Source organism: Thalassophryne amazonica, chromosome 6 (genome assembly GCF_902500255.1).
Source record: "Thalassophryne amazonica chromosome 6, fThaAma1.1, whole genome shotgun sequence".
In the NCBI taxonomy this organism is placed as follows: Eukaryota; Metazoa; Chordata; class Actinopteri; order Batrachoidiformes; family Batrachoididae; genus Thalassophryne; species Thalassophryne amazonica.
Genome location: NC_047108.1, coordinates 53263801 through 53288292, shown reverse-complemented (window position 1 = coordinate 53288292; position 24492 = coordinate 53263801). Strand labels below are relative to the sequence as shown.

General features: G+C 40.9%; 1 protein-coding gene across 2 annotated transcripts in view; it reads right to left on the bottom strand.

Moving 5' to 3' along the window:
- The window catches only part of plxnb1a (plexin b1a), a 129321-nt gene that overhangs the window by 76491 nt on the left and 28338 nt on the right, over positions 1-24492 (bottom strand). The window contains exons 4-10 of one of the 2 annotated variants that reach the window (XM_034172188.1): positions 22099-22227; positions 11490-11590; positions 11262-11394; positions 9607-9763; positions 6055-6163; positions 4086-4194; positions 3017-3772 (exon numbers count right to left, since the gene is read on the bottom strand). In XM_034172188.1, coding sequence (XP_034028079.1) covers positions 3017-3772; positions 4086-4194; positions 6055-6163; positions 9607-9763; positions 11262-11394; positions 11490-11590; positions 22099-22227 — 1494 coding nt within the window. The remainder of the gene's footprint in view (positions 1-3016; positions 3773-4085; positions 4195-6054; positions 6164-9606; positions 9764-11261; positions 11395-11489; positions 11591-22098; positions 22228-24492) is intronic. The other variant, XM_034172189.1, reaches the window with a different exon arrangement.

The window sequence follows — 24492 nt, the reverse complement described above, 5'->3', positions numbered from 1 at the left end:
CAAAAAAATAAATAAATAAATAAATTTTGCATGGACTTTGAGAAGTGATTTAGGGTCATTTTGGGGTGCTATATCCGAATCTGAGCTCAGATTTCCTCTATCACATCACGATTTTTGCAGTCTGCATGTTCCATATTGATAGATTACGCAAAAGGTGCTCATTCACTCATGAGTTTGACACCACTAATCATGCACAAAAGCAGCTTCAAAAGCATAGTTTTAGACCAGGTTTGCAAAATGGAAACAAGAGTCGTAATATAGTTTATGACACCGAAGAGGTGTGCAAGACTGCAGCTTTTGCTTCAATGCTGGGTACAAGGTGATGGAGGTGATGGTCTAGTGGTTAAGGTGTTGGGCTTGAGTCCAGAAGATCATGGGTTCAAATCCCCACCTGACTGGAAAATCACTAAGGGCCCTTGGGCAAGGCCTTTAATGCCCTATTGCTCCCGGTGTGTAGTGAGCACCTTGTATGGCAGCACCCTGACATCGGGGTGAATGTGAGGCATAATTGTAAAGTGCTTTGAGCGTCTGATGCAGATGGAAAAGCGCTATATAAATGCAGTCCATTTACAAGGAATATTTTTTCCATTCTCAAAAAGGTGATTGGCAAAAACCAGACTTGGATTCTGCATCCCCAAATTACCCAAAATCCATTCAACAACTCCATGCAAGAAAAATCTTGTTGACAAGTGTTATTCCCTCTTTAGTGTGAAACCAGATAACTAGTGCTGTCAAAATGAGGCTTCATGAAGCATTTGCTGTTTTTATGAACCCACTAGTTGGCAGTCTCTTTTCAAAAAAGGATGCAATTTTCAATTTCAATTTATTTTCATTTACATAGTGCCAAATCACAACAGAGTTGCCTCAAGGCGCTTCACACAAGTAAGGTCTAACCTTACTAACCCCCAGAACAGCAGTGGTAAGGGAAAAACTCCCAAAGCACAACGCAAAGCTTTGTTGCTATGAATTCTGTTTTTTAAAAGTCACTGCCATTTAGTGGGCTTGAAGAAACATCAAATGCTTGATGAGGCCTCATTTTGCCATTTTACTACCTCTGGATGGGACACGAATTCATCACAGGTACAATGCAAATGAAATGCCATCTCCAAGGATGCATACAGGTAGCATAACCTTGAACTATAGCTGGTTGTCCAGCTGCTATCCCAATGAGCTACCTGCGCTGCATGTACAAGTGTGCATACCCTTTAATAGTATAGCAGATTGAAAGTGTTATTTTGCAACCAGCTTTTTAAAGAAAACCCAGGTAGTGGATACAAGAACGTTCTCAAGTCAATTAATATCTCTTGGAGACCAATTTATGTCAATCAGCAATAAACTGAAACACTATGGGACTGCGTGGTATTTTTTTTGGGGGGTAATCTCACAACAACAGAATGATGCTAAATCAATTAGAATAGTGAGGGATGCTTCGAAGACACAAATGACAACTCTGATGGTGTTACAAGCTCCTGTGAGTAGAGTGGATAAACTGAGCAAATATAGGCCCACTTGTGCCTGTTACTTCACCAGTCACAGTGAAACAGCTTTTTAAACAAAAACATGAACTCTAGCATTACATCTGATCTTCAACTTAGTTTTTCTTTGTGTTGCAACATTCTATCATACCCTGACTTGTCTAATAATAATAATAACAATGAGTGATTAAAGGGTATGCTTACTTGTACTGAAATTTGCAGCACTGAATTCCTACTTTGGGGCAAATATTTACAATATAGTATTTCTAAAACATTTGTTTGTGATTGGTCATAAGAGGAAACACTCTACGTGTCAAGGTAGTTGGGCAAATACAATACTATTTTTCCTTTTTACAATGAATGCTCTTAACAGAAATGGCATTGTAGAGAAGCTTAACTAATTCCATTTTCCACCATGAGTTTTCTCTCAAATTCAGAAACAGAACCTAATTGTAACCATTTTGGTCAAAAATGGACTGGTGGTGTGGATCCCCACCAAAAATAGCAGGATTTGATGTGTAAACTGTAACAACAGCACAGATGTGAACTTAATGTGTGTAGTTTTCTACCTCTAAGAAAAACAGTCTTGCAACACACAAGCAGTAGGAAAAATAGCATTAAAGTTATTGATATGTGTGTAGTGGTTTGTTGGAGGTAATTTTAGTTTAATCTCTGAACTCCACCAAAGTTTAAGGATAAGTTTGAAGGTGTGATGGCATGGTACAGAAAAACTCTCACCCAAATAATAATTACAAACTAGAAAAAGAGGTGCTGAGGCTCAAAAATAATTTATTGAATAGCTGTGTTGGATGGAACAGGGTTGAGAGTTTTGATGAGCTGCTGAATGGATGCATCGACCAGAAAATCATCGCACTGGGGTGCTTAATTTGGGTATGGCAATCCTCCATGGAATCTTTTAATTTAACTTTTTCTTTTTACCAGGTTAGTCCCATTGAGCTCGAGACCTTTTTTGCAAGGGAGACCTGGGCAATTGTAAAGTTTCAAATTCACCTAACCTGCATGTCTTTAAATGTGGGAGGAAACTAGATCACCCAGAGGAAACCCATGCAAACACAGGAAGAACATGTAAACTCCACACAGAAAGGCCACAGGTGGGAATCAAACCCATGACCTTCTTGCACTAACCCACTGTGCTGTCACAATCTGTGGAGAGTGAGACAAATAATCCTCTGTTAACATGTGTGACATCATGGTGTTACCAGCTTAGATTTTTGTAATATAAAAGTCTTCATGTGTGTCCTACATGGAATTATATGTTTTAATATTTGGTCCGCTCATGGTGACGTATGTACAGGATGCATGTGCAGGACAGTGACAAAAGGGTTGTACACCAAATCAGTGGAAAGCTTTGTCTTGTGATGGCACCAGGGTTCTATAAATGCTGAACCTAACTGGTTCTTGAACTAGAGGATTCTTTTGTCCTTTTCCCATTCCTGTGGAAATGAGCTTACAATGTCTCAACACGGTTGGTGCGGCAGCTGAAATTCAACACTGGCTGCTGCAGTGGCTTCTCAACTCACCAGATAATGAGAGTCAGTCAGCAAATCTGATTGGTAGTTTGCTGTGGGCTCATGGTCAGCAATGGTGCCAGATGAATACATGTGGATGAAAGCCTTTTCACTGGTGCTTGCAGATGTGCCAGTTGCATGATGTGGCCATGTGCCCGTGCCCACCTCAGCATCTCCTTCAAACTTGGTTGAATCATTTAACCATGTAGTTGTGTCATTTTCTTCTGCTATGTCTGAAGAAACAGACTGTTTATCAAGCCTGGCAGCCAAATCTGATGAAAGGGTCACTTCAGTGGAGCTTAAGTTAAAGAACGAACTCAACACACCGCCAGACAGTTGGTCAGAGTCATTGTGGCCACTTGTGTTGCTAGAAACTGAAGTTTTTGGAGTTCTATCAACAGTATTGTTGACTTCAGGCTCCATTTGCAGACCATCACCAACTTTATCATTCTCTGCAAGGAGTGTGGTGGTGCCATCACTTTCCTCCAATGCTGCTGTTCCATCAGTGAGGATCCCAGCTGAGGTAGGGACATCTATGTGTATGGGTGTGGGCCGGGTGACATAAGGGGATGTCCTGGCCAGGGTAAGAGGTGAGGTAGATAATCCATTAGAGGTGATGCTAGCTGTGATGGGGGCAGCTGACGTGATGGGAGCACGTGCCTCAGTGGGTGCCAGCTGTGTTGTTTTCGTAGTAGCAGCCAGGACGGTTGGAGGTAAAGGAGTCAGTTTTGAGGAGGGTATTGAGACGGTGGGGGCTGAGGTTATGAACTTGATGGAAGAGCACAAAATGGACGATTAAGGAGAGTACAAAAAAGGCAGGAGGAAGACAAAATTAGAATATGGACACACAACAGGAAGCGAACAAAATGATGGTTTTAGAATATGTTCCAAGGAGAAAACAGAACTGAAAACACAAAATGGAATAAAATACTCGCCTCACTCAACTACAGCACAGTACACAATACACACAATGGACAAAATAGAGTAAGAGCTTTGAACTGAGAAATCCATCTATACTTCAAAACACCCTGTATCACAAGGATCAGAAGGCCTCTCTTTTTAGATTTTAGAATGCACTCACGTTTTTGTTGTAGATGGTGACTCCTTGGTTGCAGGTTTGTTGATGTGTGCAGACATGCTGGTGAACACACCAGTTACAGCCCCAGCGACTGCTAATGCAGCCTTGACATCTGTTACAACATAGACGTAAGAATTTTGCAAATAATGTTTACAATCACTGGCTTGACAATTGTTTCATAAATGTTTGAGAGGGTGGACATTTCATTTCAATCACATACTGAATTCACTCATTTGATTGGTTTACAGCTATGGTCAGTTTACATACACTCATCCTGGTCATGAATGATGAGTTTGAAGTACAGCTTGCTAAGGGACATTTAACCAAATATTAATGGGGATGTATGTATATATTTGAGCCTATATTTATATTTTTGACCCTTTGTGGATTAGAGAAGATTCAAAATAAATTCAAACTTGTGCACCAAAGGAGATGTGTTCCTATCTGCAATGTTTTTTCATGGAGTTTTGTCCAAACAAGTAGCAGCTTCAGCCCAAGAAACACACCTGGATACTTTAATACTTAAATCAGTATTGCTCTGGGCTTGAGTTTTACAACAGTTCCGCCCTGTTTAATTAATAAACTATGTAAAAATAAGTTTACTTAATTTAAATTTTCTGCATAACTACATAACTAAGGGCCCTTCGCACATAGTGTGAAGTTTGGACGAAGTGCACACTTAGTGCGCATGATGCAGGAATCGCGTGCAAACCGTGTAATGTCGTCCCTGTAACCAACACCTCGTACACCTGTTGCTACAACTATTTGCGCACATAAGCACCTGAAAGAGAGAGTATGCGCTGTGTGAACCCATTGCACCCTCTCACGGTAAGTGCCGGCCAAATTCCAGGTGACACACATGAATACCTATCACCGCTTGAGTGACACTTAAAAAATGTGTGGCCAGTCGCACTCTTGGCACGACAACAGACTGCAGACAATCACTGTCGTACTGCTGTGAAATTTGTCTAGGTTCCCCACGAGTGTGACTTTGTAAACACACACACTAACACATGGTTGTGTGCACTCCACTCACGGGAGGCGTGGCTTCCAACAGAAGCGGCTGAGGTGATCTGTCATTCTGGACATTCCAGCTGGTCAACACCGACTGTGTTTGGATAGTTATGGACTAACAACTGTCCACTGTGAGGCGCGTGTGTCTGATTACTGTATTTACGTGGACATAAATAAAACCATATGTCGCTGTGGTGGCGACAAGCTACCGCAAGCGAACGTGCTCACGGAGAGGACACTGACAGCACCCCCAGGTTGATGTCTAATGTCAAAGCGCAAGCATTACTGAGTCTGTCTGGAGTTCTGGACTTAAAATCAGGTCAGTTAGGGTTCTGGCAGCCATAAATATGAAAATGATTATGGCTCTTTGTGTGTAGATGTGATCTTCATACAGTCATTCATGCTTTTATCAGCTCCATACTTGATTACTGTAATGCTGTAATTACTGTAATGATTACTTGATTACTGTAATTGTTTAATCAGACCAGAGAATTTTGTTTCCCATGGTCTGAGAGTCCTTCAGGTGCGTTTTGCAAACTCTAGGCGGGCTGTCATGTGCCTTTTACTAAGATGTGGCTTAGATGCACAAGGTCTCACAAATAACTGGAACTGAAGAAATCAAACATTAGTTTTCAAAAGTTGCCAATTTTGGAAATTCAAAATAGCAGCCAGAACAACGTTTGGAAAAAAGGAAACATTGTTTTTTTTAGATACCTCATTTGATAAGCTTTCAAAAAAATGTATAGTTCAAATTCCCAATCTCCAAATTTCCAGATTTTCCTCTTCCTTTCAGTTTAGTTACTGACACTAAAACTGCACTTTCCACTGACTTTCATACAAGCTGACCTACAGCAGAAAATGTCCTTGCACTGCTTCGAGGACAAAGGGCTAATGGCAGATTTAGAAATTGAAAAAAAAAACAAAAAAAAAACGGAGGCATTGAATTATCTTTACTTACGGTCTGCGTCCAGACAGCTGCTGAACCAAGGTACAATTGTAGAAGGTAAATTCTGTTTCTGCGACTGTCACATTTAGGAAACGCAGCGACAGGGTCACCATCACAAAGTCTGCAAAAAGGCAGTATGTCATAAGTGAATACTATTTTAGCAGCCAGCTAAAAAATTGCATTTTTGAGAGTTTTTTAAAAAGCATTTTTAAAACATTATCATATCTTTCTAGTTCTCCCTTATAACCCATACATATTAAGCATTCCTGAATTTCAAACACTATTCTGTAATGTTCTGAGCACATACGGCTGATGGCTGACAGTTGATGAAAAAGGCGTATTGCCATTTCAATTTGGCATTTCAATATGATAAATGCATGGCTTTATAATACTACCTCCCTAGTTATCAATGCTTAATGAGTAATTAACACTGTGAAGCATATATCAACAGATTTATTTCACAATGCAAGTAAAGTATAAAACAAACTGGTGGTATTGCAAGGTGATGCAGCAACTTTCATGTTGCAAATCAAAATTCTGAAAGAGTCACTCCAATGCATTCTTTCATTTTCTGTACCTGCTTCTTCCAATTAAGGGTCACTGTGGGTGGGGTGGGGGGCACTGAAGTCTGTCACAGCAGTAATTTATACAGCACAAAATCACAAGTCATCTCAAACCACTATACATGAGCAAGGTCTGGATGTTACCCATTTCATATGCAAATGTCTGAGCAACAACAGGAATGAAAAACTCTGCCTTTATTGATTAAAGGAAGAAACCATAAGCAGACCAGACTTGATGGGGTGACCACACTCAAAAACCTGATTCATTGGATGAACTTAATTCAATTATGAGTAGGATTTCCATCTACACTCAAAAAACTGGCTCATTGGATTGGATTTCCATCTAATAAATATATGTAGTCTCAACTAAATTAATTAAATTAAATTATAATTACAGACCCTGGAGCGGGTCTGTAATCAACCGCTTCTGTAACAGCTCCGCTTTGAAGCTTGTACCATTAAAGCAGTGCTCCGACCTGCTGCTTCATTGGTTCATTGCTTCGCTGCTTTTCAGAAGCAGCAAGTCCGCTTCTTAACCCCTCTCAAAGCCATGTAAAGATGTCAATCATGAGTCACTTTTGTGTGGATTAGAGTCACTAACTGGGACTCTTTTCTTGTTGTGGGAAAGAAACGAGAATCGTCCTCCATTCCGTTTGCACAGCTTCAAATGCTGCGTCACTCTCTGCTGAGTCAAGTTAGAGTCCAGTTGGAATTAATAACTTCAAAGCAAATCACCGCTTTAAATCAAATTACACCTCTTTCCAAACATTGTAAAACAAACAAACTACAATCGACCAAAACGCTTTTTTCCTCCCAAAATGAGACGTCCTGCGTTCTTTATGAATTACATTGATGTTGACGTGCAGTGCAGCTGAGCTCAGCTCAGAGGTATGCAGTGACATTCATGCCTTCAATGTCTGAAAGGAAATGCTTTTGACAAAAACTACAGATTTTATTTATTTCTATTTATGTCCAGGGATCAAGGATCCACCATGTAGATTTCATTTATGTCCAGAGATGAACAATCCAGTGAACAATTTCATATTTATTTACTTGAAGACTCAATAAAATGTTGCTGACATAGAAAACCTGTAAAGACTACTTTTAGTACACAGAAAATTCACAAGAGGTATCGATAAGGGAATCGATAAGGAATCCCTATTCATACCAAACAATCACAAATATTTTGCTGATCAATATATCAGTTCATCAATCTAGCCTTCGTGGTTGCTGAGATAAACCCAAAAGAAATGTGTTTTTAGGACCAAGTTCTCCTTGACCTACACCTTTGACCAAACTACTCCAAAGTCTAATCGCCTTTAGATATCTATCCAAGTAATATTCAGGGCTGTGAAATGAAAATTGTGAAATCCGAGGAAAATTCGCAGGGGGTAGATTGTAGAATATTAAAAAAATCAGGGTAAAATATCAATAACATACCTAATAATAAAAAGCCACGCATTCTTGTGTAAATTCCTGTAAATCCACACAAAGCCACAATGTCTTTTTTCCCATGAAAAAAGTCTACATTAATAAAAACTAATTTACATTGTTGTGTAAATTCATGTAGCCTAAATTCATTCAAAGCCACAATGTCTTTTTTCAATCAAAGAAAGTCTAGATTAATGAAAAAAGGCACATAATCTTTTCTGAAATCCTGTTTGAATAGCACAATGTTTATTTTCCAGAGAGAGAAAAAAATTCTTACCAGTTCGCTTTTCCCGTTTATCTTTCAGGTGTGTTGATGAAGCTAGCAACAATTCCACGGATTCTTGTCCTTATCAGACTTTTTCAAACCGCCTTTCTCGCCATCTTCGCTCTGTCTTATGTCGCTCCATGATGCAGACATGCTGCAAAATTCTTCTTTTAAAAACTTGAAAGTTCTAAAAGTTTGCGATGTCCACATGCTACGTTCAGCTAGCTTCGCACAGGAGCCACACAGCGTCACCGCAGCAACCAACCAGTCCCGCTTTACGACAACTGTCATAACAGCCAGGCTTTGAGTGGCATTTATTTTCCTAGAAACTCCGCAGATCCGAGGAAACTGATTTGTATGTGTAACACACAGATCAGTGTCCACGGACTTATAAAACTTGCATGATGTCGTAAAAAAAGAGAATGCTTTGCGATAAACATTTTAAAAACTCAGTAACGATCACAATTAAAGAGTATAACACTGACACTCCCGCACCCCTCCCATGATGAAATCCGCGGAATTCCGCGGATCCGCGGAGTTTTCACAGCCCTGAATATTGCCATTAAATTTGAAGGAAATGTGCCCAGTTGTTTTTGGGTTATCTTGTCTACAGGTATACACATGGCAAAATACCCTGCTATTGCTCCTTCAGCAATGTGCAGTATACGTAAGAATTAAATATTTGCGTTCCAGTAAAATAGGCCACATTAGTAAAGGTCCTATCTCACTGGGCTGCAACAGCCTGCGAACAGCAATTGTGATGGAAATCACTTGATTTCACATGATATTCGCTGGGTGACGCATTTCCCTCACTTCACTCGCAGGGCATCGCCAGCATTGCACCAGGATCTTGAATTTTTCAAAGTTTGCAAGGCAGCAAGGATTCTCCCAGTATGCTCCAAGAGCCATCGGTGGTGTTGTGCTACCCTTTGAATGTATTCAATGCGACTCCTAACATGAGAGATTCATGAGAGAACTGGGGGGGCGCACATGCACGAGGTGCAGGGGAGTACTCCACAATAGTTGAGATGATCTGAGATGAACAGCCACTTGGAAGTGGCCTAGCTGCTGCCAGTCTGACCACAGCTGCAGGACAGCGGGTCTTATGGAAGTAAAACATCCTTTCACAGCCTCTTGCAGTTACATAATTGAACAAGTTGACATCATGACTGTGATTTTATTGCTAGTGCAACTCTGTGCACACATGAAACAAAGTATTCCTGCATGTAAGACTTGCAACATTTCAGACAATATACTGTGATGGTACAGTATGCATCAGTGTTGGCCAAACTGCATAATACTCACCATCTCCATGGCCAATTGGAGGAAGATTGCTTGCATCAGGGGTAGAGCATCTCACACCAGTGGTTATGAGTGAGGCAGGAGTCTCTGTGTCCTGGAAGAAGCAGGAGTAAGCCTCTCCTTCTCCAAGACTGGGGAGACCCGCTATTGACAGGCTGATCTGACAAAGTTAGACCCACAGGAAGAGGCATTAAGATAAATGTAAAAGTAAAGACTGAAAAGTAAACAGCATTAGCAACACAGTGCCACCTATCAGATCTTGTCCTCCTGACAATTACAAGTATATCCTGCTAGTTTATCTGCTGTTATTTTTTAAAAAACCCTATACTGATTTTATGACACCGCTTGAAAGGTCTTTCAGTCCCCCCAACCCACACATTTTTATTTTGATAAAACACACAAAAGAACCCCGCCAACACACATCACAAGTCAAGTGATTCAGAAAGATAAATCTGATATTACATGCTGATGAGCCATTTGAAAATATGTTAATGTAGCGCGAACTGTCCTTGAGCAAATGTGGAGATGTCTGCAGTTCTACTTGATGTTGACATGTCATGGACTTATGTCCTTTTTAAATGTGCTAAGAGAGTCTGAGGAGAGAAAGGAACTAACTGCCTGCAGCCAATTTTTTTTCTTTTCTTTCCTCCTTTGACCGCGAGATGCGCGCGCACGAACGAACCGATGTCTGGAGTTCTACTTGATGTTGACATGTCCTGTATCAGGACTTATGTCCTTTTTTGTCCTTTTTTTAACTGTGATGTGAGAGTTTGAGCAGAGAACAAGGAACTAATGTCTGCAGCCAGACTTTTTTTTTTCTTTTAATTGTTCACATGTGCGAGCGTGAACGAACGTCCATGAGTGGACTAGAGATGTCCGGACATTTTACTGGATATTTCTGGCAATCAGACTGCATTTTTTTTCTGTGGTCTTTTTTTTTGGGAGGTGTAGTTTTTACTGCATTAAGTACACGGTATAAAAACAATCCTGCGTGATTTATACTGCGGGAACAATGGAACACAGCAGGAATCATAAAATGGCTTCGAGTCACGCCGGGTAACGCCTCTTTGCCCCGAGTTACGCCTCTTTGCCCCGACTTGCGCTGGAACCACTTCCTTTTTGCGTCGAGCACAGGATGCCAAAAAAAATTAAACAGGTTTAATTTTTTGGTGCCCGACTTGCTTCCTCCTTTGCGCCCCTCACGCTGTTGTGGCGCCGAGCTGCATTGTCTCGGCACTGAGTTGCTTCCACGCTGCGTCATCATAATGACGCACGGCGCAACTGGGAGCAACTGGGAGCACCCCCGGTGTGAAAGGGGCTTAAGAGTTGCAGTTACTGTGAAAAAGAAATTGTTTCACTTTTGTTGTATAGATACCCATTTCATTAAAAATTAAATATTTTACATAAAATTCAAATATACACAATATCTAAAACAAGCTTGTGAAACAATTCAAAATGTGATTCTTTGGTGTTATTTGGTCATAACTCTAATTTTGTGTTTATTTTGTATTTCATCAAATCAGGAGTAAAATATGAACATTTATAGTGTCACAAATTATTCAAAGATCCTTCAATAAGAGGCATATGAATAGGGAGTAAAGGTACATTTTTGTTTGTTTTTTTGCATTTTTCATTTTCCCCATTTCCATTTGCATTACATCGTTTTTTTCCCCTCTGCTGATGTTGTAGTGATTGAGGCTCTGGATACTGAGACAATGTTGCTTCTGGTTAAAACTCCATAACCATTGGCCCTGCAGAGACCCTCTCTGGCACTCCCTGCGCTGACCACACCTAGAAAACCACAGAGACGGGTTGAGCAAAAACACACACAAGGAAGAATGAAATTGCCCAAGCCCTGTGTTTTTAACCAAACATATTGAACTCACCGTCCCTCCAGCACACACCACCCACAGTAGGGGTCTCTGGCTGACAGACAGGACTGACAGTCGAGGTGGTCACCACACTCTGCCACCGGGCGCTTCTCCACCTGACAATGATTCAGAAATTTCTTTGATTTCAGATTTGGGTTGTGCTCTGACATGCACTGTCAACCGTGGGACCTTGTATGTAGACAGGTGTGTGTCTTTCCAAATCATGTCCAATCAACTGAATTTACCCCAGGTGGACTCCAATTAAGCTGTAGAAACATCTCAAGAATGATCAGTAGAAACAGAAGGCACCTGGGCTCAATTTTGAGCTTCATGGCAAAGGCTGTGAATACTTATGTACGTGTGATTCCTTAGGTGTGTTCTTTTTAATAAATTACCAAAAAAAAAAAAAAAATCATATTGTCATTATGGGGTATTGTGTGTAGAATTTTTAGGGAAAAAAGAATTTCATCCATTTTGAAATGAGGCTGCAGCAATAACAAAATGTGGAAAAAGTGAAACCCCATGAATACTTTCTGGAAGCACTGTACATTACCAAAAATTAAAACAAAAACAAAACAACAAAAAAAAACAATAAATTCACAACTTACATAAACAATTCATATTTTCACAACCTAAGGTGAGGACATTTTTACATGCATCAGTGTTTCAATTTTTTTTTTTTTTTCAACCACAAGGTTATGAATTTTCACCAATATTCCAAAGCCCATTTGGTGACATCCGTCAGAAGATAATGCTGATTGTAAAAGTGGTTGCATCGGAGGGATCAAATGCCACAGCCATTCAGCCATAGTTTTCAATCTAGGCCTTTCAGCCACACCTGTTTCCTTGAATCTTTTGATAATGCCATGGAACTTGAAATATCCAAAATACTCTCAAAGACTCAATGATCAATGTTAATGTTGTAATTTGTTCCTGACATACAGTGCTGAGCAAAAATTAATTTGCTTTAACTGTTGGGCGTAACTTATTCATAAATCAAACTTAAATATCTTAGGCTCCAAAAGTATGTATATAGGAGTGAAAAGGCTATTTATATTGCTTTTGCTACGCAATGAAGACATTTTGGGCTTGAGATCAAAATATGAATATGAGAAGAAAGTTTAGAATTTCAGCTTTTCTTTCCCGGTATTTACATCTAAGTGCGATAAACAACATTTAACCAGTATATTCCCATTGAGATCAAGATCTCTTTAACAAGGGAGAACTGGACAATTATAAAGTTTCCAAATCACCTAACCTGCATGTCTTTGCATGTGGGAGGAGACCAGATCACCCAGAGGAACCCCACATGAAAGGCCTTTCTCCACACAGAAAGGTCACAGGTGGGAATCAATCTAATGACCGTCTTGCTGTAAGGCAACAGTGCTAACCACTAAGCCACCATGCTGCCCAGCAGAATATAGCACCTTGTGTATCAGTCCATCCAATCTGTGTGTGAGAAAAAGCACTGTAACATGTAAGGCTAATGTTAAATATCACAATATCTGGTTCAATATCTCTTGCTTGCAATATATGCATCAATGCTGCAAGTTAGTGACATCACCAAATTGTTGGTTTCTTTTGTTCTGCTTTTATTCTTGTAGTTATAGACTACACAAAATAATTATCTTGTGAAAGGAATTATTTTGTGTGAACAACCACATGGTTTTACAAGAACAGTGTATATAGTAATTATTAGATCATTATTCACACTTATTTGTCTTTGTGAAATCAAGCACTGGCTGTAAACCTACTAAATTACTAAAGGCCTCTACTGGTGGTTGGCTCTCACTGCGGTATTGCATCACTTCCTGTTCCGGAGCACAGCGGTGTTTTGCTGTATCTGTTAGCTGTTTAATGTTTAGCTGTTTTTAATCTGCACAGTTAGATTGATCTAGTTAACTAGATAACGATTTGTTTCCCAGTGTAATCTTCACGTGCCTTAACTAAAGCACTCCCTCTGCTGAATCACCTCTAAATTATTTACACATTATTCACTTTGCATGTTTTTAGGAATCCGCTAGCTTAGCGCAGCTACTAGCTCTTAGCCGGTTTAGCATGGCGGCTTCTCCTGTCTCTCCCGCACTTCTCTGCTCTGGGTGTGAAATGTTTAGTTATTCCTCGGCCTCCTTTAGCAGTAATGGTACTTGTAATAAGTGTAGCTTATTCGTAGCTTTGGAGGCCAGGCTGGGCGAATTGGAGACTCGGCTCCGCACCTTGGAAAATCTTACAGCTAGCCAGGCCCCTGTAGTCGGTGCGGACCAAGGTAGCTTAGCCGCCGTTAGTTCCCCTCCGGCAGATCCCGAGCAGCCGGGAAAGCAGGCTGACTGGGTGACTGTGAGGAGGAAGCGTAGTTCTAAACAGAAGCCCTGTGTACACCAACAACCCGTTCACATTTCTAACCGTTTTTCTCCACTCGGCAACACATCCGCCGAGGAACAAACTCTGGTTATTGGCAACTCTGTTTTGAGAAATGTGAAGTTAGCGACACCAGCAACCATAGTCAATTGTTTTCCGGGGGCCAGAGCAGGCGACATTGAAGGAAATTTGAAACTGCTGGCTAAGGCTAATCGTAAATTTGGTAAGATTGTAATTCACGTCGGCAGTAATGACACCCGGTTACGCCAATCGGAGGTCACTAAAATTAATATTGAATCGGTGTGTAACTTTGCAAAAACAATGTTGGACTCTGTAGTTTTCTCTAGGGCCCCTCCCCAATCGGACCAGGAGTGATATGTTTAGCCGCATGTTCTCCTTGAATTGCTGGCTGTCTGAGTGGTGTCCAAAAAATGAGGTGGGCTTCATAGATAATTGGCAAAGCTTCTGGGGAAAACCTGGTCTTGTTAGGAGAGACGGCATCCATCCCACTTTGGATGGAGCAGCTCTCATTTCTAGAAATCTGGCCAATTTTCTTAAATCCTCCAAACCGTGACTATCCAGGATTGGGACCAGGAAGCAGAGTTGTAGTCTTACACACCTCTCTGCAGCTTCTCTCCCCCTGCCATCCCCTCATTACCCCATCCCCGTAGAGACGGTGCCTGCTCCCAGACCACCAATAACCAGCAAAAATCTATTTAAGCATAAAAATTCAAAAAGAAAAAATAATATAGCACCTTCAACTCCACCACAGACTAAAACAGTTAAATGTGGTCTATTAAACATTAGATCTCTCTCTTCTAAGTCCCTGTTAGTAAATGATATAATAATTGATCAACATATTGATTTATTCTGCCTTACAGAAACCTGGTTACAGCAGGATGAATATGTTAGTTTAAATGAGTCAACACCCCCGAGTCACACTAACTGTCAGAAAGCTTGTAGCAAGGGCCGAGGCGGAGGATTAGCAGCAATCTTCCACTCCAGCTTATTAATTAATCAAAAACCCAGACAGAGCTTTAATTCATTTGAAAGCTTGACTCTTAGTCTTGTCCATCCAAATTGGAAGTCCCAAAAACCAGTTTTATTTGTTGTTATCTATCGTCCACCTGGTCGTTACTGTGAGTTTCTCTGTGAATTTTCGGACCATTTGTCTGACTTAGTGCTTAGCTCAGATAAGATAATTATAGTGGGCGATTTTAACATCCACACAGATGCTGAGAATGACAGCCTCAACACTGCATTTAATCTATTGTTAGACTCGATTGGCTTTGCTCAAAATGTAAATGAGTCCACCCACCACTTTAATCATACCTTAGATCTTGTTCTGACTTATGGTATGGAAATTGAAGACTTAACAGTATTCCCTGAAAACTCCCTTCTGTCTGATCATTTCTTAATAACATTTACATTTACTCTGATGGACTACCCAGCAGTGGGGAATACGTTTCATTACAGTAGAAGTCTTTCAGAAAGCGCTGTAACTAGGTTTAAGGATATGATTCCTTCTTTATGTTCTCCAATGCCATATACCAACACAGTGCAGAGTAGCTACCTAAACTCTGTCAGTGAGATAGATTATCTCGTCAATAGTTTTATATCCTCTTTGAGGACAACTTTGGATGCTGTAGCTCCTCTGAAAAAGAGAACCTTAAATCAGAAGTGCCTGACTCCATGGTATAACTCACAAACTCGCAGCTTAAAGCAGATAACCCGTAAGTTGGAGAGGAAATGGCGTCTCACTAATTTAGAAGATCTTCACTTAGCCTGGAAAAAGAGTCTGTTGCTCTATAAAAAAGCCCTCCGTAAAGCTAGGACATCTTACTACTCATCACTAATTGAAGAAAATAAGAACAACCCCAGGTTTCTTTTCAGCACTATAGCCAGGCTGACAAAGAGTCAGAGCTCTATTGAGCCGAGTATTCCTTTAACTTTAACTAGTAATGACTTCATGACTTTCTTTGCTAATAAAATTTTAACTATTACTATTACTATGATTTTAACTATCATAACCATCCCAAAGACATATTGTTCTCTTTGGCTGCTTTCAGTGATGCCGGCATTTGGTTAGACTCTTTCTCTCCGATTGTTCTGTCTGAGTTATTTTCATTAGTTACTTCCTCCAAACCATCAACATGTCTATTAGACCCCATTCCTATCAGGCTGCTCAAGGAAGCCCTACCATTAATTAATGCTTCGGTCTTAAATATGATCAATCTGTCTTTATTAGTTGGCTATGTACCACAGGCTTTTAAGGTGGCAGTAATTAAACCATTACTTAAAAAGCCATCACTTGACCCAGCTATCTTAGCTAATTATAGGCCAATCTCCAACCTTCCTTTTCTCTCAAAAATTCTTGAAAGGGTAGTTGTAAAACAGCTAACTGATCATCTGCAGAGGAATGGTCTATTTGAAGAGTTTCAGTCAGGGTTTAGAATTCATCATAGTACAGAAACAGCATTAGTGAAGGTTACAAATGATCTTCTTATGGCCTCAGACAGTGGACTCATCTCTGTACTTGTTCTGTTAGACCTTAGTGCTGCTTTTGATACTGTTGACCATAATATTTTATTACAGAGATTAGAGCATGCTATAGGTATTAAAGGCACTGCGCTGCAGTGGTTTGAATCATATTTGTCTAATAGATTACAATTTGTTCATGTAAATGGGGAATCTTCTTCACAGACTAAGGTTAATTATGGAGTTCCACAAGGTTCTGTGCTAGGACCAATTTTATTCACTTTATACATGCTTCCCTTAGGCAGTATTATTAGACAGCATTGCTTAAATTTTCACTGTTACACAGATGATACCCAGCTTTATCTATCCATGAAGCCAGAGGGGACACACCAATTAGCTAAACTTCAGGATTGTCTTACAGACATAAGGACATGGATGACCTCTAATTTCCTGCTTTTAAACTCAGATAAAACTGAAGTTATTGCACTTGGCCCCACAAATCTTAGAAACATGGTGTCTAACCAGATCCTTACTCTGGATGGCATTACCCTGACCTCTAGTAATACTGTGAGAAATCTTGGAGTCATTTTTGATCAGGATATGTCATTCAATGCGCATATTAAACAAATATGTAGGACTGCTTTTTTGCATTTGTGCAATATCTCTAAAATTAGAAAGGTCTTGTCTCAGAGTGATGCTAAAAAACTAATTCATGCATTTATTTCCTCTAGGCTGGACTACTGTAATTAATTATTATCAGGTTGTCCTAAAAGTTCCCTGAAAAGCCTTCAGTTAATTCAAAATGCTGCAGCTAGAGTACTGACAGGGACTAGAAGGAGAGAGCATATTTCACCCATATTGGCTTCTCTTCATTGGCTTTCTGTTAATTCTAGAATAGAATTTAAAATTCTTCTTCTTACTTATAAGGTTTTGAATAAACAGGTCCCATCTTATCTTAGGGACCTCTTAGTACCGTATCACCCCAATAGAGCGCTTCGCTCTCAGACTGCAGGCTTACTTGTAGTTTCTAGGGTTTTTAAGAGTAGAATGGGAGGCAGAGCCTTCAGCTTTCAGGCTCCTCTCCTCTGGAACCAGCTCCCAATTCCGATCAGGGAGACAGACACCCTCTCTACTTTTAAGATTAGGCTTAAAACTTTCCTTTTTGCTAAAGCTTATAGTTAGGGCTGGATCAGGTGACCCTGAACCATCCCTTAGTTATGCTGCTATAGACTTAGACTGCTGGGAGGTTCCCATGATGCACTGTGTGTTTCTTTCTCTTTTTGCTCTGTATGCACCTCTGCATTTAATCATTAGTGATTGATCTCTGCTCCCCTCCACAGCATGTCTTTTTCCTGATTCTCTCCCTCAGCCCCAACCAGTCCCAGCAGAAGACTGCCCCTCCCTGAGCCTGGTTCTGCTGGAGGTTTCTTCCTGTTAAAAGGGAGTTTTTCCTTCCCACTGTCGCCAAGTGCTTGCTCACAGGGGGTCGGTTTGACCGTTGGGGTTTTTCTGTAATTATTGTATGGCTTTGCCTTGCAATATAAAGCGCCTTGGGACAACTGTTTGTTGTGATTTGGCGCTATATAAATAAAATTGATTTGATTTTGATTTAAATAATCTGAATGGAAATAATATTCACTGAAAGAATGTTTTTTTTTTAACTGAAAAGTAACATTTGGGAATTTTTCTCCAACACCGCCGGTGGAGGGAAGCAATACAATGGTGCAAGTACTTGCGTTGCACTACTGTGTTGTTGGGAATGTTTGCCTCCCAACAAAAACATCCCTGGTTTAAAACCACAAGTGCCTCATTCTACTTTTGCATTTGGTGTTGCACCAGGAAGAGAATCAGATGTAAAACTTGTGGCAACACTGAAAAAAACAGAGGCCAAAAGACATTAGTATGCCTATGAAGAAAAATAAATACTTCTGAATACTTTGTGCATGGTCCTGTATATTTTGGTCAGTCATGGACATGAACTATACTTGCTTCTAAAGCACTTTCTTTTTTTTGGATGTTTTGATGTGATGACATGTTGCAGGCTGCAAATCCAAAATAATTTTACATTTGCAAAAATGTTAATAAAATAAAACAATGGTCTTTATTTTACTGAAATACATACTTTTTCAACTCTATTTATAAATCAATATTTACCTCCGCCAACAAAGTTGGAGGGGTTGTGTTTTTGCTCGTTTGTTTTTTTTTTTGAACAGCCTGGAGTCCACAATTTTTTACATATTGTATATAGGCAAGAACTGATTCAATTTTGAAGATCATAGGTCAAAGGTAACAGTCATGAAAATCTTGGAAACTGGAAAAATCCCCATCTTTATGGCCCCTTCACACATAACACAAAAACGGGCGACAGAAGCAGGAACCGACCAAAAAGAGCAAAAAACAAAAAACAAAAAATAAATAAATTGGCGAACGGTGAAAAATTCCACCTGCTGTCAGGATGGTCACACGGTCGGACAGACTTGAATGACACTGTGTCGATGGTTTCATGCACACCCGTGTGCGCGTGCACAAACACAGTGCGAGGATGTACATTGTGCTCAGACAGCAGCAGCAGCGATTACATGCTGGACATATTACTGATGCTGTGCATGAATCAACGGAAATGCGTAAAGCACAATATAATGTGTGTGCACAGAACTTCATAGGAACAATGAATGTAATGTTTAAAAGTAAGACAATCATGTTACTGGCCGTCATTCTGTTCTCACAAAAACACACACACAAACACACACACAAAACACAATCACACTTTTAGTCTTTAATTCGGAAAATGCAAGAATTTTCCTCCTCCTGGATGTACACCAGGAAGTACTCAACTGACATGGATGACTCTTTCTTACTTTTTTTTTTTTACATGAATGACCTGATGCGCTGATACCATGAACACATCAGCCGGATCCATGTTTCCCTCTGCCACCAGCGCGCACTGGTCACTAGCACACTGGTCACCAGCGCACACTGAAGCGCTGGTGAGCGCGTTTCAAAGGTGATTACCATACAAGGAGAGCCCGCTGATGCACATGCCTCGCGGTGGCACCTTGTTAGGTGATATTCTGCATGGCACCATATGTGTTCCTCAGCTGTGTAGTGATGACGCGGCAGTCAGATGTACCTCTGATTGCAGCTCATCGCAATGCGTGCTGAGACATGGTTGGGGCAATGCAGTTTGTTTATATTTTTTCCCCATGTTGTCATCATTTGCAGACATGCATGCAGCACCATGCCTTGCACATGGGTGATCGGAGCACATCTTTGGGTTGCGCTGGCGTAGCGGTCAGCTGTGATGTGGAGTGGCGCATGCTGTGGGACTGCAGCAGTGGCCATGGCCAGTGGTCATACCCCTCCCTGCATGATTTTGAATGTCATCCAACCCATGACATGATGACATGTCAATCACAGTCACCTGACAAGGGCATAACTATAGTGTGTGTGTGTGTGTGTGTGTGTGCCATGTCAATCAATACATAATTGACACGCGACATGCCCACCTTCCCACTGCAGCAACGTGTTCACATTGATGGGCTCACGGCTCCAGCCTGTGGCGCAGTTGAGCTGGCCACGCTGATTTTTTCTGTGAGGCTGTCAGTCAGGCTGTCACATGATGGACATTGCAATAGCGTGTCACGTGACGTGCCTGTCTGGACAGCTGGCACACTGGCACTGTGATACGCAGGTGGGCTGGGTTCTTAAATTCACCTCTGTTGTGGTGGTGTGGGGTTGTGATATGCCATGGTGCACAGCTGTCAGCTGTGCCATTATGGATATGACAGCCATCCAGCTGTGCGCGCTTTGCTGACCACGATCACAATGCAACCTCAACAACACCTTGACTATAGGCTCCTGGTGCGTGTGTGTGGGGGGGGGGGCGACACACTCACACACCATTTGTGTGTGGGGGAGCACCACACACTTGCATACCATTTTTTGTCTGGGGGGCACACGCACACTCGCATACCAATAGTGTTGTGGGGGGGAAGGCACACCCAATGGCATTTGTGTTGCTTGGTAACACACTCGTGGGACACTAGAAAATGTCAGGACATTCGCACATCCAGCTCGAAAGTAGTCACCTGTTCTCTATTTTCATGCTGGCAGCGCAAAAAGCAAATGGACTGCATTTATATAGTGCTTTTCCATCTGCATCAGACACTCAATGCACTTTACACATCAATGCCTCACATTCACCCCGATGTGAGGGTGCTGCCATACAAGGCACTCGATTACTACACACCAGGGGCAATAGGGGACTAAAGACCTTGCCCAAGGGCCCTTAGTGATTTTCCAGTCAGGCTGGGATTTGAACTGAGGATCTTCTGGTCTCGAGCCCAATGCCTTAACCACTAGACCATCACCTCCCCAAATGGCCTCACCTTTTCTAAGTCCCCTGCGAGTGGTGGATGTTCATGTGAGTCAAATGACCATCATCCAGCATTCAATGACATTTGGCTGCTGGTGTAAAGCTGCCTCGATCATGCCATTCGGCCACAGTTCAACATGGCCGATGAGTTCATGCAGCTCCTCCGCCACGGCACAATATGTCCGACCTGCGTACGACACGCCATGCAAATGCTGTGAACACGATCAGATTGCAGTGTGACCTCATCTTACCCGCTGTTTGAATGGGTTTCCGGCACGCGAATATAGCGTGCATGTGCCGTGCCCAAATACATGTGGCAACTGCTGTACAAGGCATTCAAGTGTGGCTTCGATTTCCCATGAGTGCCATTCGAATCCTCCTTCATGTGCCATTCTGCCTCAAGCATGTTATGTGTGAAGAGGCCCTTAAAGTTCAAAGAATTTTCAAAAATTCATAAGGCTGTCAAAAAATATCACATTTCTTTCATATGTGACAGCATTGTGTAGGATAGTATCCTTTATCAATTTACAAAGTTTGATCCGGATCTAACCCAGATTACAGATTTTGTGGCTATTTAATTTTTACTTTGAATACCCCATTTAATGTATATTATACATTACATCTTAATCAAACATGCCTCAATTGAACACAACATTTGATCACATCTAATTTAGCTTATGAAAACCCACTTCTAACAGGACTTTTACCTTGAAAATCTTTTCCAAGGTAAAATTTTGTAGAAATGGAAGATAGTGTTGGCAGAGGTTTGCGCTCTACGAGCGTAGTGCTTTCGTTACCATTTGTATTTCCCAAACTGTCCAACTTTTACGGCTTTAAATTGAGGTTTACACCTTTATTCGGGCTCCATATTTAGATGCTGCTTAATGGTCTGGAATTAATACACTATTCAGAGTACAAGCAAGAATCTTTCCATCACCATTTATCAACATCTAAAGCCAACACAATGGAGGCCACTTTTTCTGATCAATACCATTGTTGTGTATGACCTTCTGCCCCCTGCTGACTGTTGCACCCCTTGCTGTGGGATTAATGACCTTTAACCTCTACAGCCAGCTGGCCTCTCTGTGCCATTTAAGCTGTCTGAGACTTTTTCTTTTTCTGTGAGAGAGACACAGCTTGGGGAAGTGTCAAAGACTGAAAAAAAAACCTGACAAATGATAAATTGTCTAGCAGTGAATGACAATATGTGTTCAGTCTTGTATATGTAGACATCTGGGTGAGTGGTTGAATGGAACGACTTGCAAAACAAGGGGATATAGGTCTTCATCCATTTGTTGAGTACTTGCAGGAAATCTTTCATCTATATGAAGTTTATGTGTTAATCCCATGTATTACACAAAATATATACAGCAGCTACAACAGTAAAATGTGCAGTATCGTTCTTAGACTTACTGTGGTTTTGGTCATAATGTAGATATGTGCTCCATTCTGGTCTAATAAAAGGTCACTGCTAATAGGTGAACTGGGCTGGATTGTAGTTGTTGCATATATCTCTGCCCGTCCATCTTGGCGAATGAATACCTGAAAACAAAACCACACATTACAGACACTGTTGTACCTGAGAATTATCAGTGGATTTCGATAGAAAGAAAACTGTCTAAGTTTTTAAGCACTAGCACAATGGATGTAGCACTTTTCTATTTCACAGGAATAATAAAGGACTTTACCTCACATTTACACATGAACACATGCATACACACACACACACACACACACTGGACAAAAGAAAATATTGATGGACCTTCTTCAAGGACGCATTATTGGTGGTAACGATAGTGAAACAAGTAGTGTTCCATCACCTTCCTCACCCATATGTAATCATCTGCTCAAGATATGATAGTAGTTAACATTTACAGAAAGCATCCAGGCAATGGGAGAGGTTTAACATTTTCATATGATATTCAGCCAGAAACGATTTTTCCATCAGTCAGTCAGTCCACACATCTGCTTGTGCCAAGTTGGCCTTATGCTCTGTTAGCATTATTAGCTTTAACCGCAACTCACTGCAGGACCTATAAGGTTTGGCTCTGTCCATTCATCTGTCATTCCATCATGAATTGTTGTTAATGTGACTACTTCCAAATGACAACAGATGCAGTTGTAATATATTTAATGTATTTGCCACACTTTAAGTTGCACATTTTTCTGTTTTATTAGCTCTTTCATTTGGGATTTTTATGTGTTGTACTTTTTAATTATTTGCATTGATGCTTTAATTATTAACATTTTATTTTTTGTTTAGTGCTTTGATTCCTGAGAAAACCCTCTATAAATAGTTATTATAATTAGCATTATTAATAAGGAACACAATTTTTACACCTGTTGAACTGTTTGTGAATACAAATAATTAATCAGTCAATCTCATGGCAGCAACTCAATGCATTAAGGCATCTCGGCACGATGAAGACAACTTCCTGAAGTTCAAACCGAGCATCAGAATGGGGAACAAAGAGGACTTAAGTGGCTTTGAATGTGGCATGGTTGTTGGTGCCAGACAGGTTGGTCTGAGTGTTTCAGAAACTGCTGATCTAATGGAATTTTCACACACAATTATGTTTAGGATTTACAGAGAATGGTCTGAAAAGAGAAGATATCCAGTGAGCAACAGTTGTGTCAATTAAAATGCCTTGTTGATATCAGAGGTCAGAGGAGAGTGGATGACTGTGTGGTGCTATCATCTCAATACGGACCAACATCTCTGAGGACTGTTTCCAACCTTGTTGAATGTATGTCACGAAGAATTAATGCAGTTCTGAAGGCAAAAGGGGGTTAAACCCGGTGTCACCGACCCAATGATCCCCCCTAAAAATCGGTCCGCCCTGCATTCTCTGCGCATGCTTCAATTCTGAGCGTCAGCAGCGAGTTATGGATTATCACCTTGTTTCTGCTTAAAACTGCACTCCAGTCCTCATCTACCTCAACGACAGATATCTGAAGCTTTTCTACAACAATCATTTCCACATAAATTCAGCATTATTTCATAATAAAAGATGGGGGAGCGATCAGAGCGCCACAGCAGCACGTCTGAGTCTGACTACATCATTTCGGAGCATCAGTAGTGATTCACCAATTGTCCCCTCGTTTCTGCTTAAAAAGGACTCGTTTCTGCTTAAAACTGATTTTAGAATGATTTAAGAGGTTTTACTTTGTCATCTGATGGTGAATAATCACATTATTCCTTTTGATCATCTTGTGTGTAGACAGTCAGACTCAGAGAGTCAGTCTCAGACGCATGTGCAGTGAAGGCACAGTAAAGGCAGGGCGGACCAATTTTTATAGGGGACCGGTCGGTCTGTATTTTGGCATTCTTGGTGCCAGAAAGTTATGTTGGATCCAAAAGGATCCAAAAAGGCTAGCACCAAAGTTATATTGGACTGGTTCCCACTGACCAATAGTGTTAGAGCTTACTGCCAACAGCTAGCCAATCAGAGTGCGGCATACAAAGGTCAGGAACTAGCTGACAGACGCTGGTTGAAAAAATGGCAACAAACATGTCAACAACAGCAGAAAATCGTCTTCCAGCGAGGCTTGCTGAGTTCACAGAGGAGGAACTGGTGGAAATATTGAACTCCAAGGATGCCAAAAACACAAGAAGGTACTCTGAATCAATCATATACTGTTCACAACAAAATAAATAGATCTCATTTACTTGACTCTTTGTTGTTTGCTTAATTTGGGAGGGGGTGGAGAACATAACAATTGATGGATGGCAAGTCGTCCAACATAGAGAAATACTGGATGAAGAAAAGTTATACTGGACGAGGTGTAGCTGAGTCCAATATAACT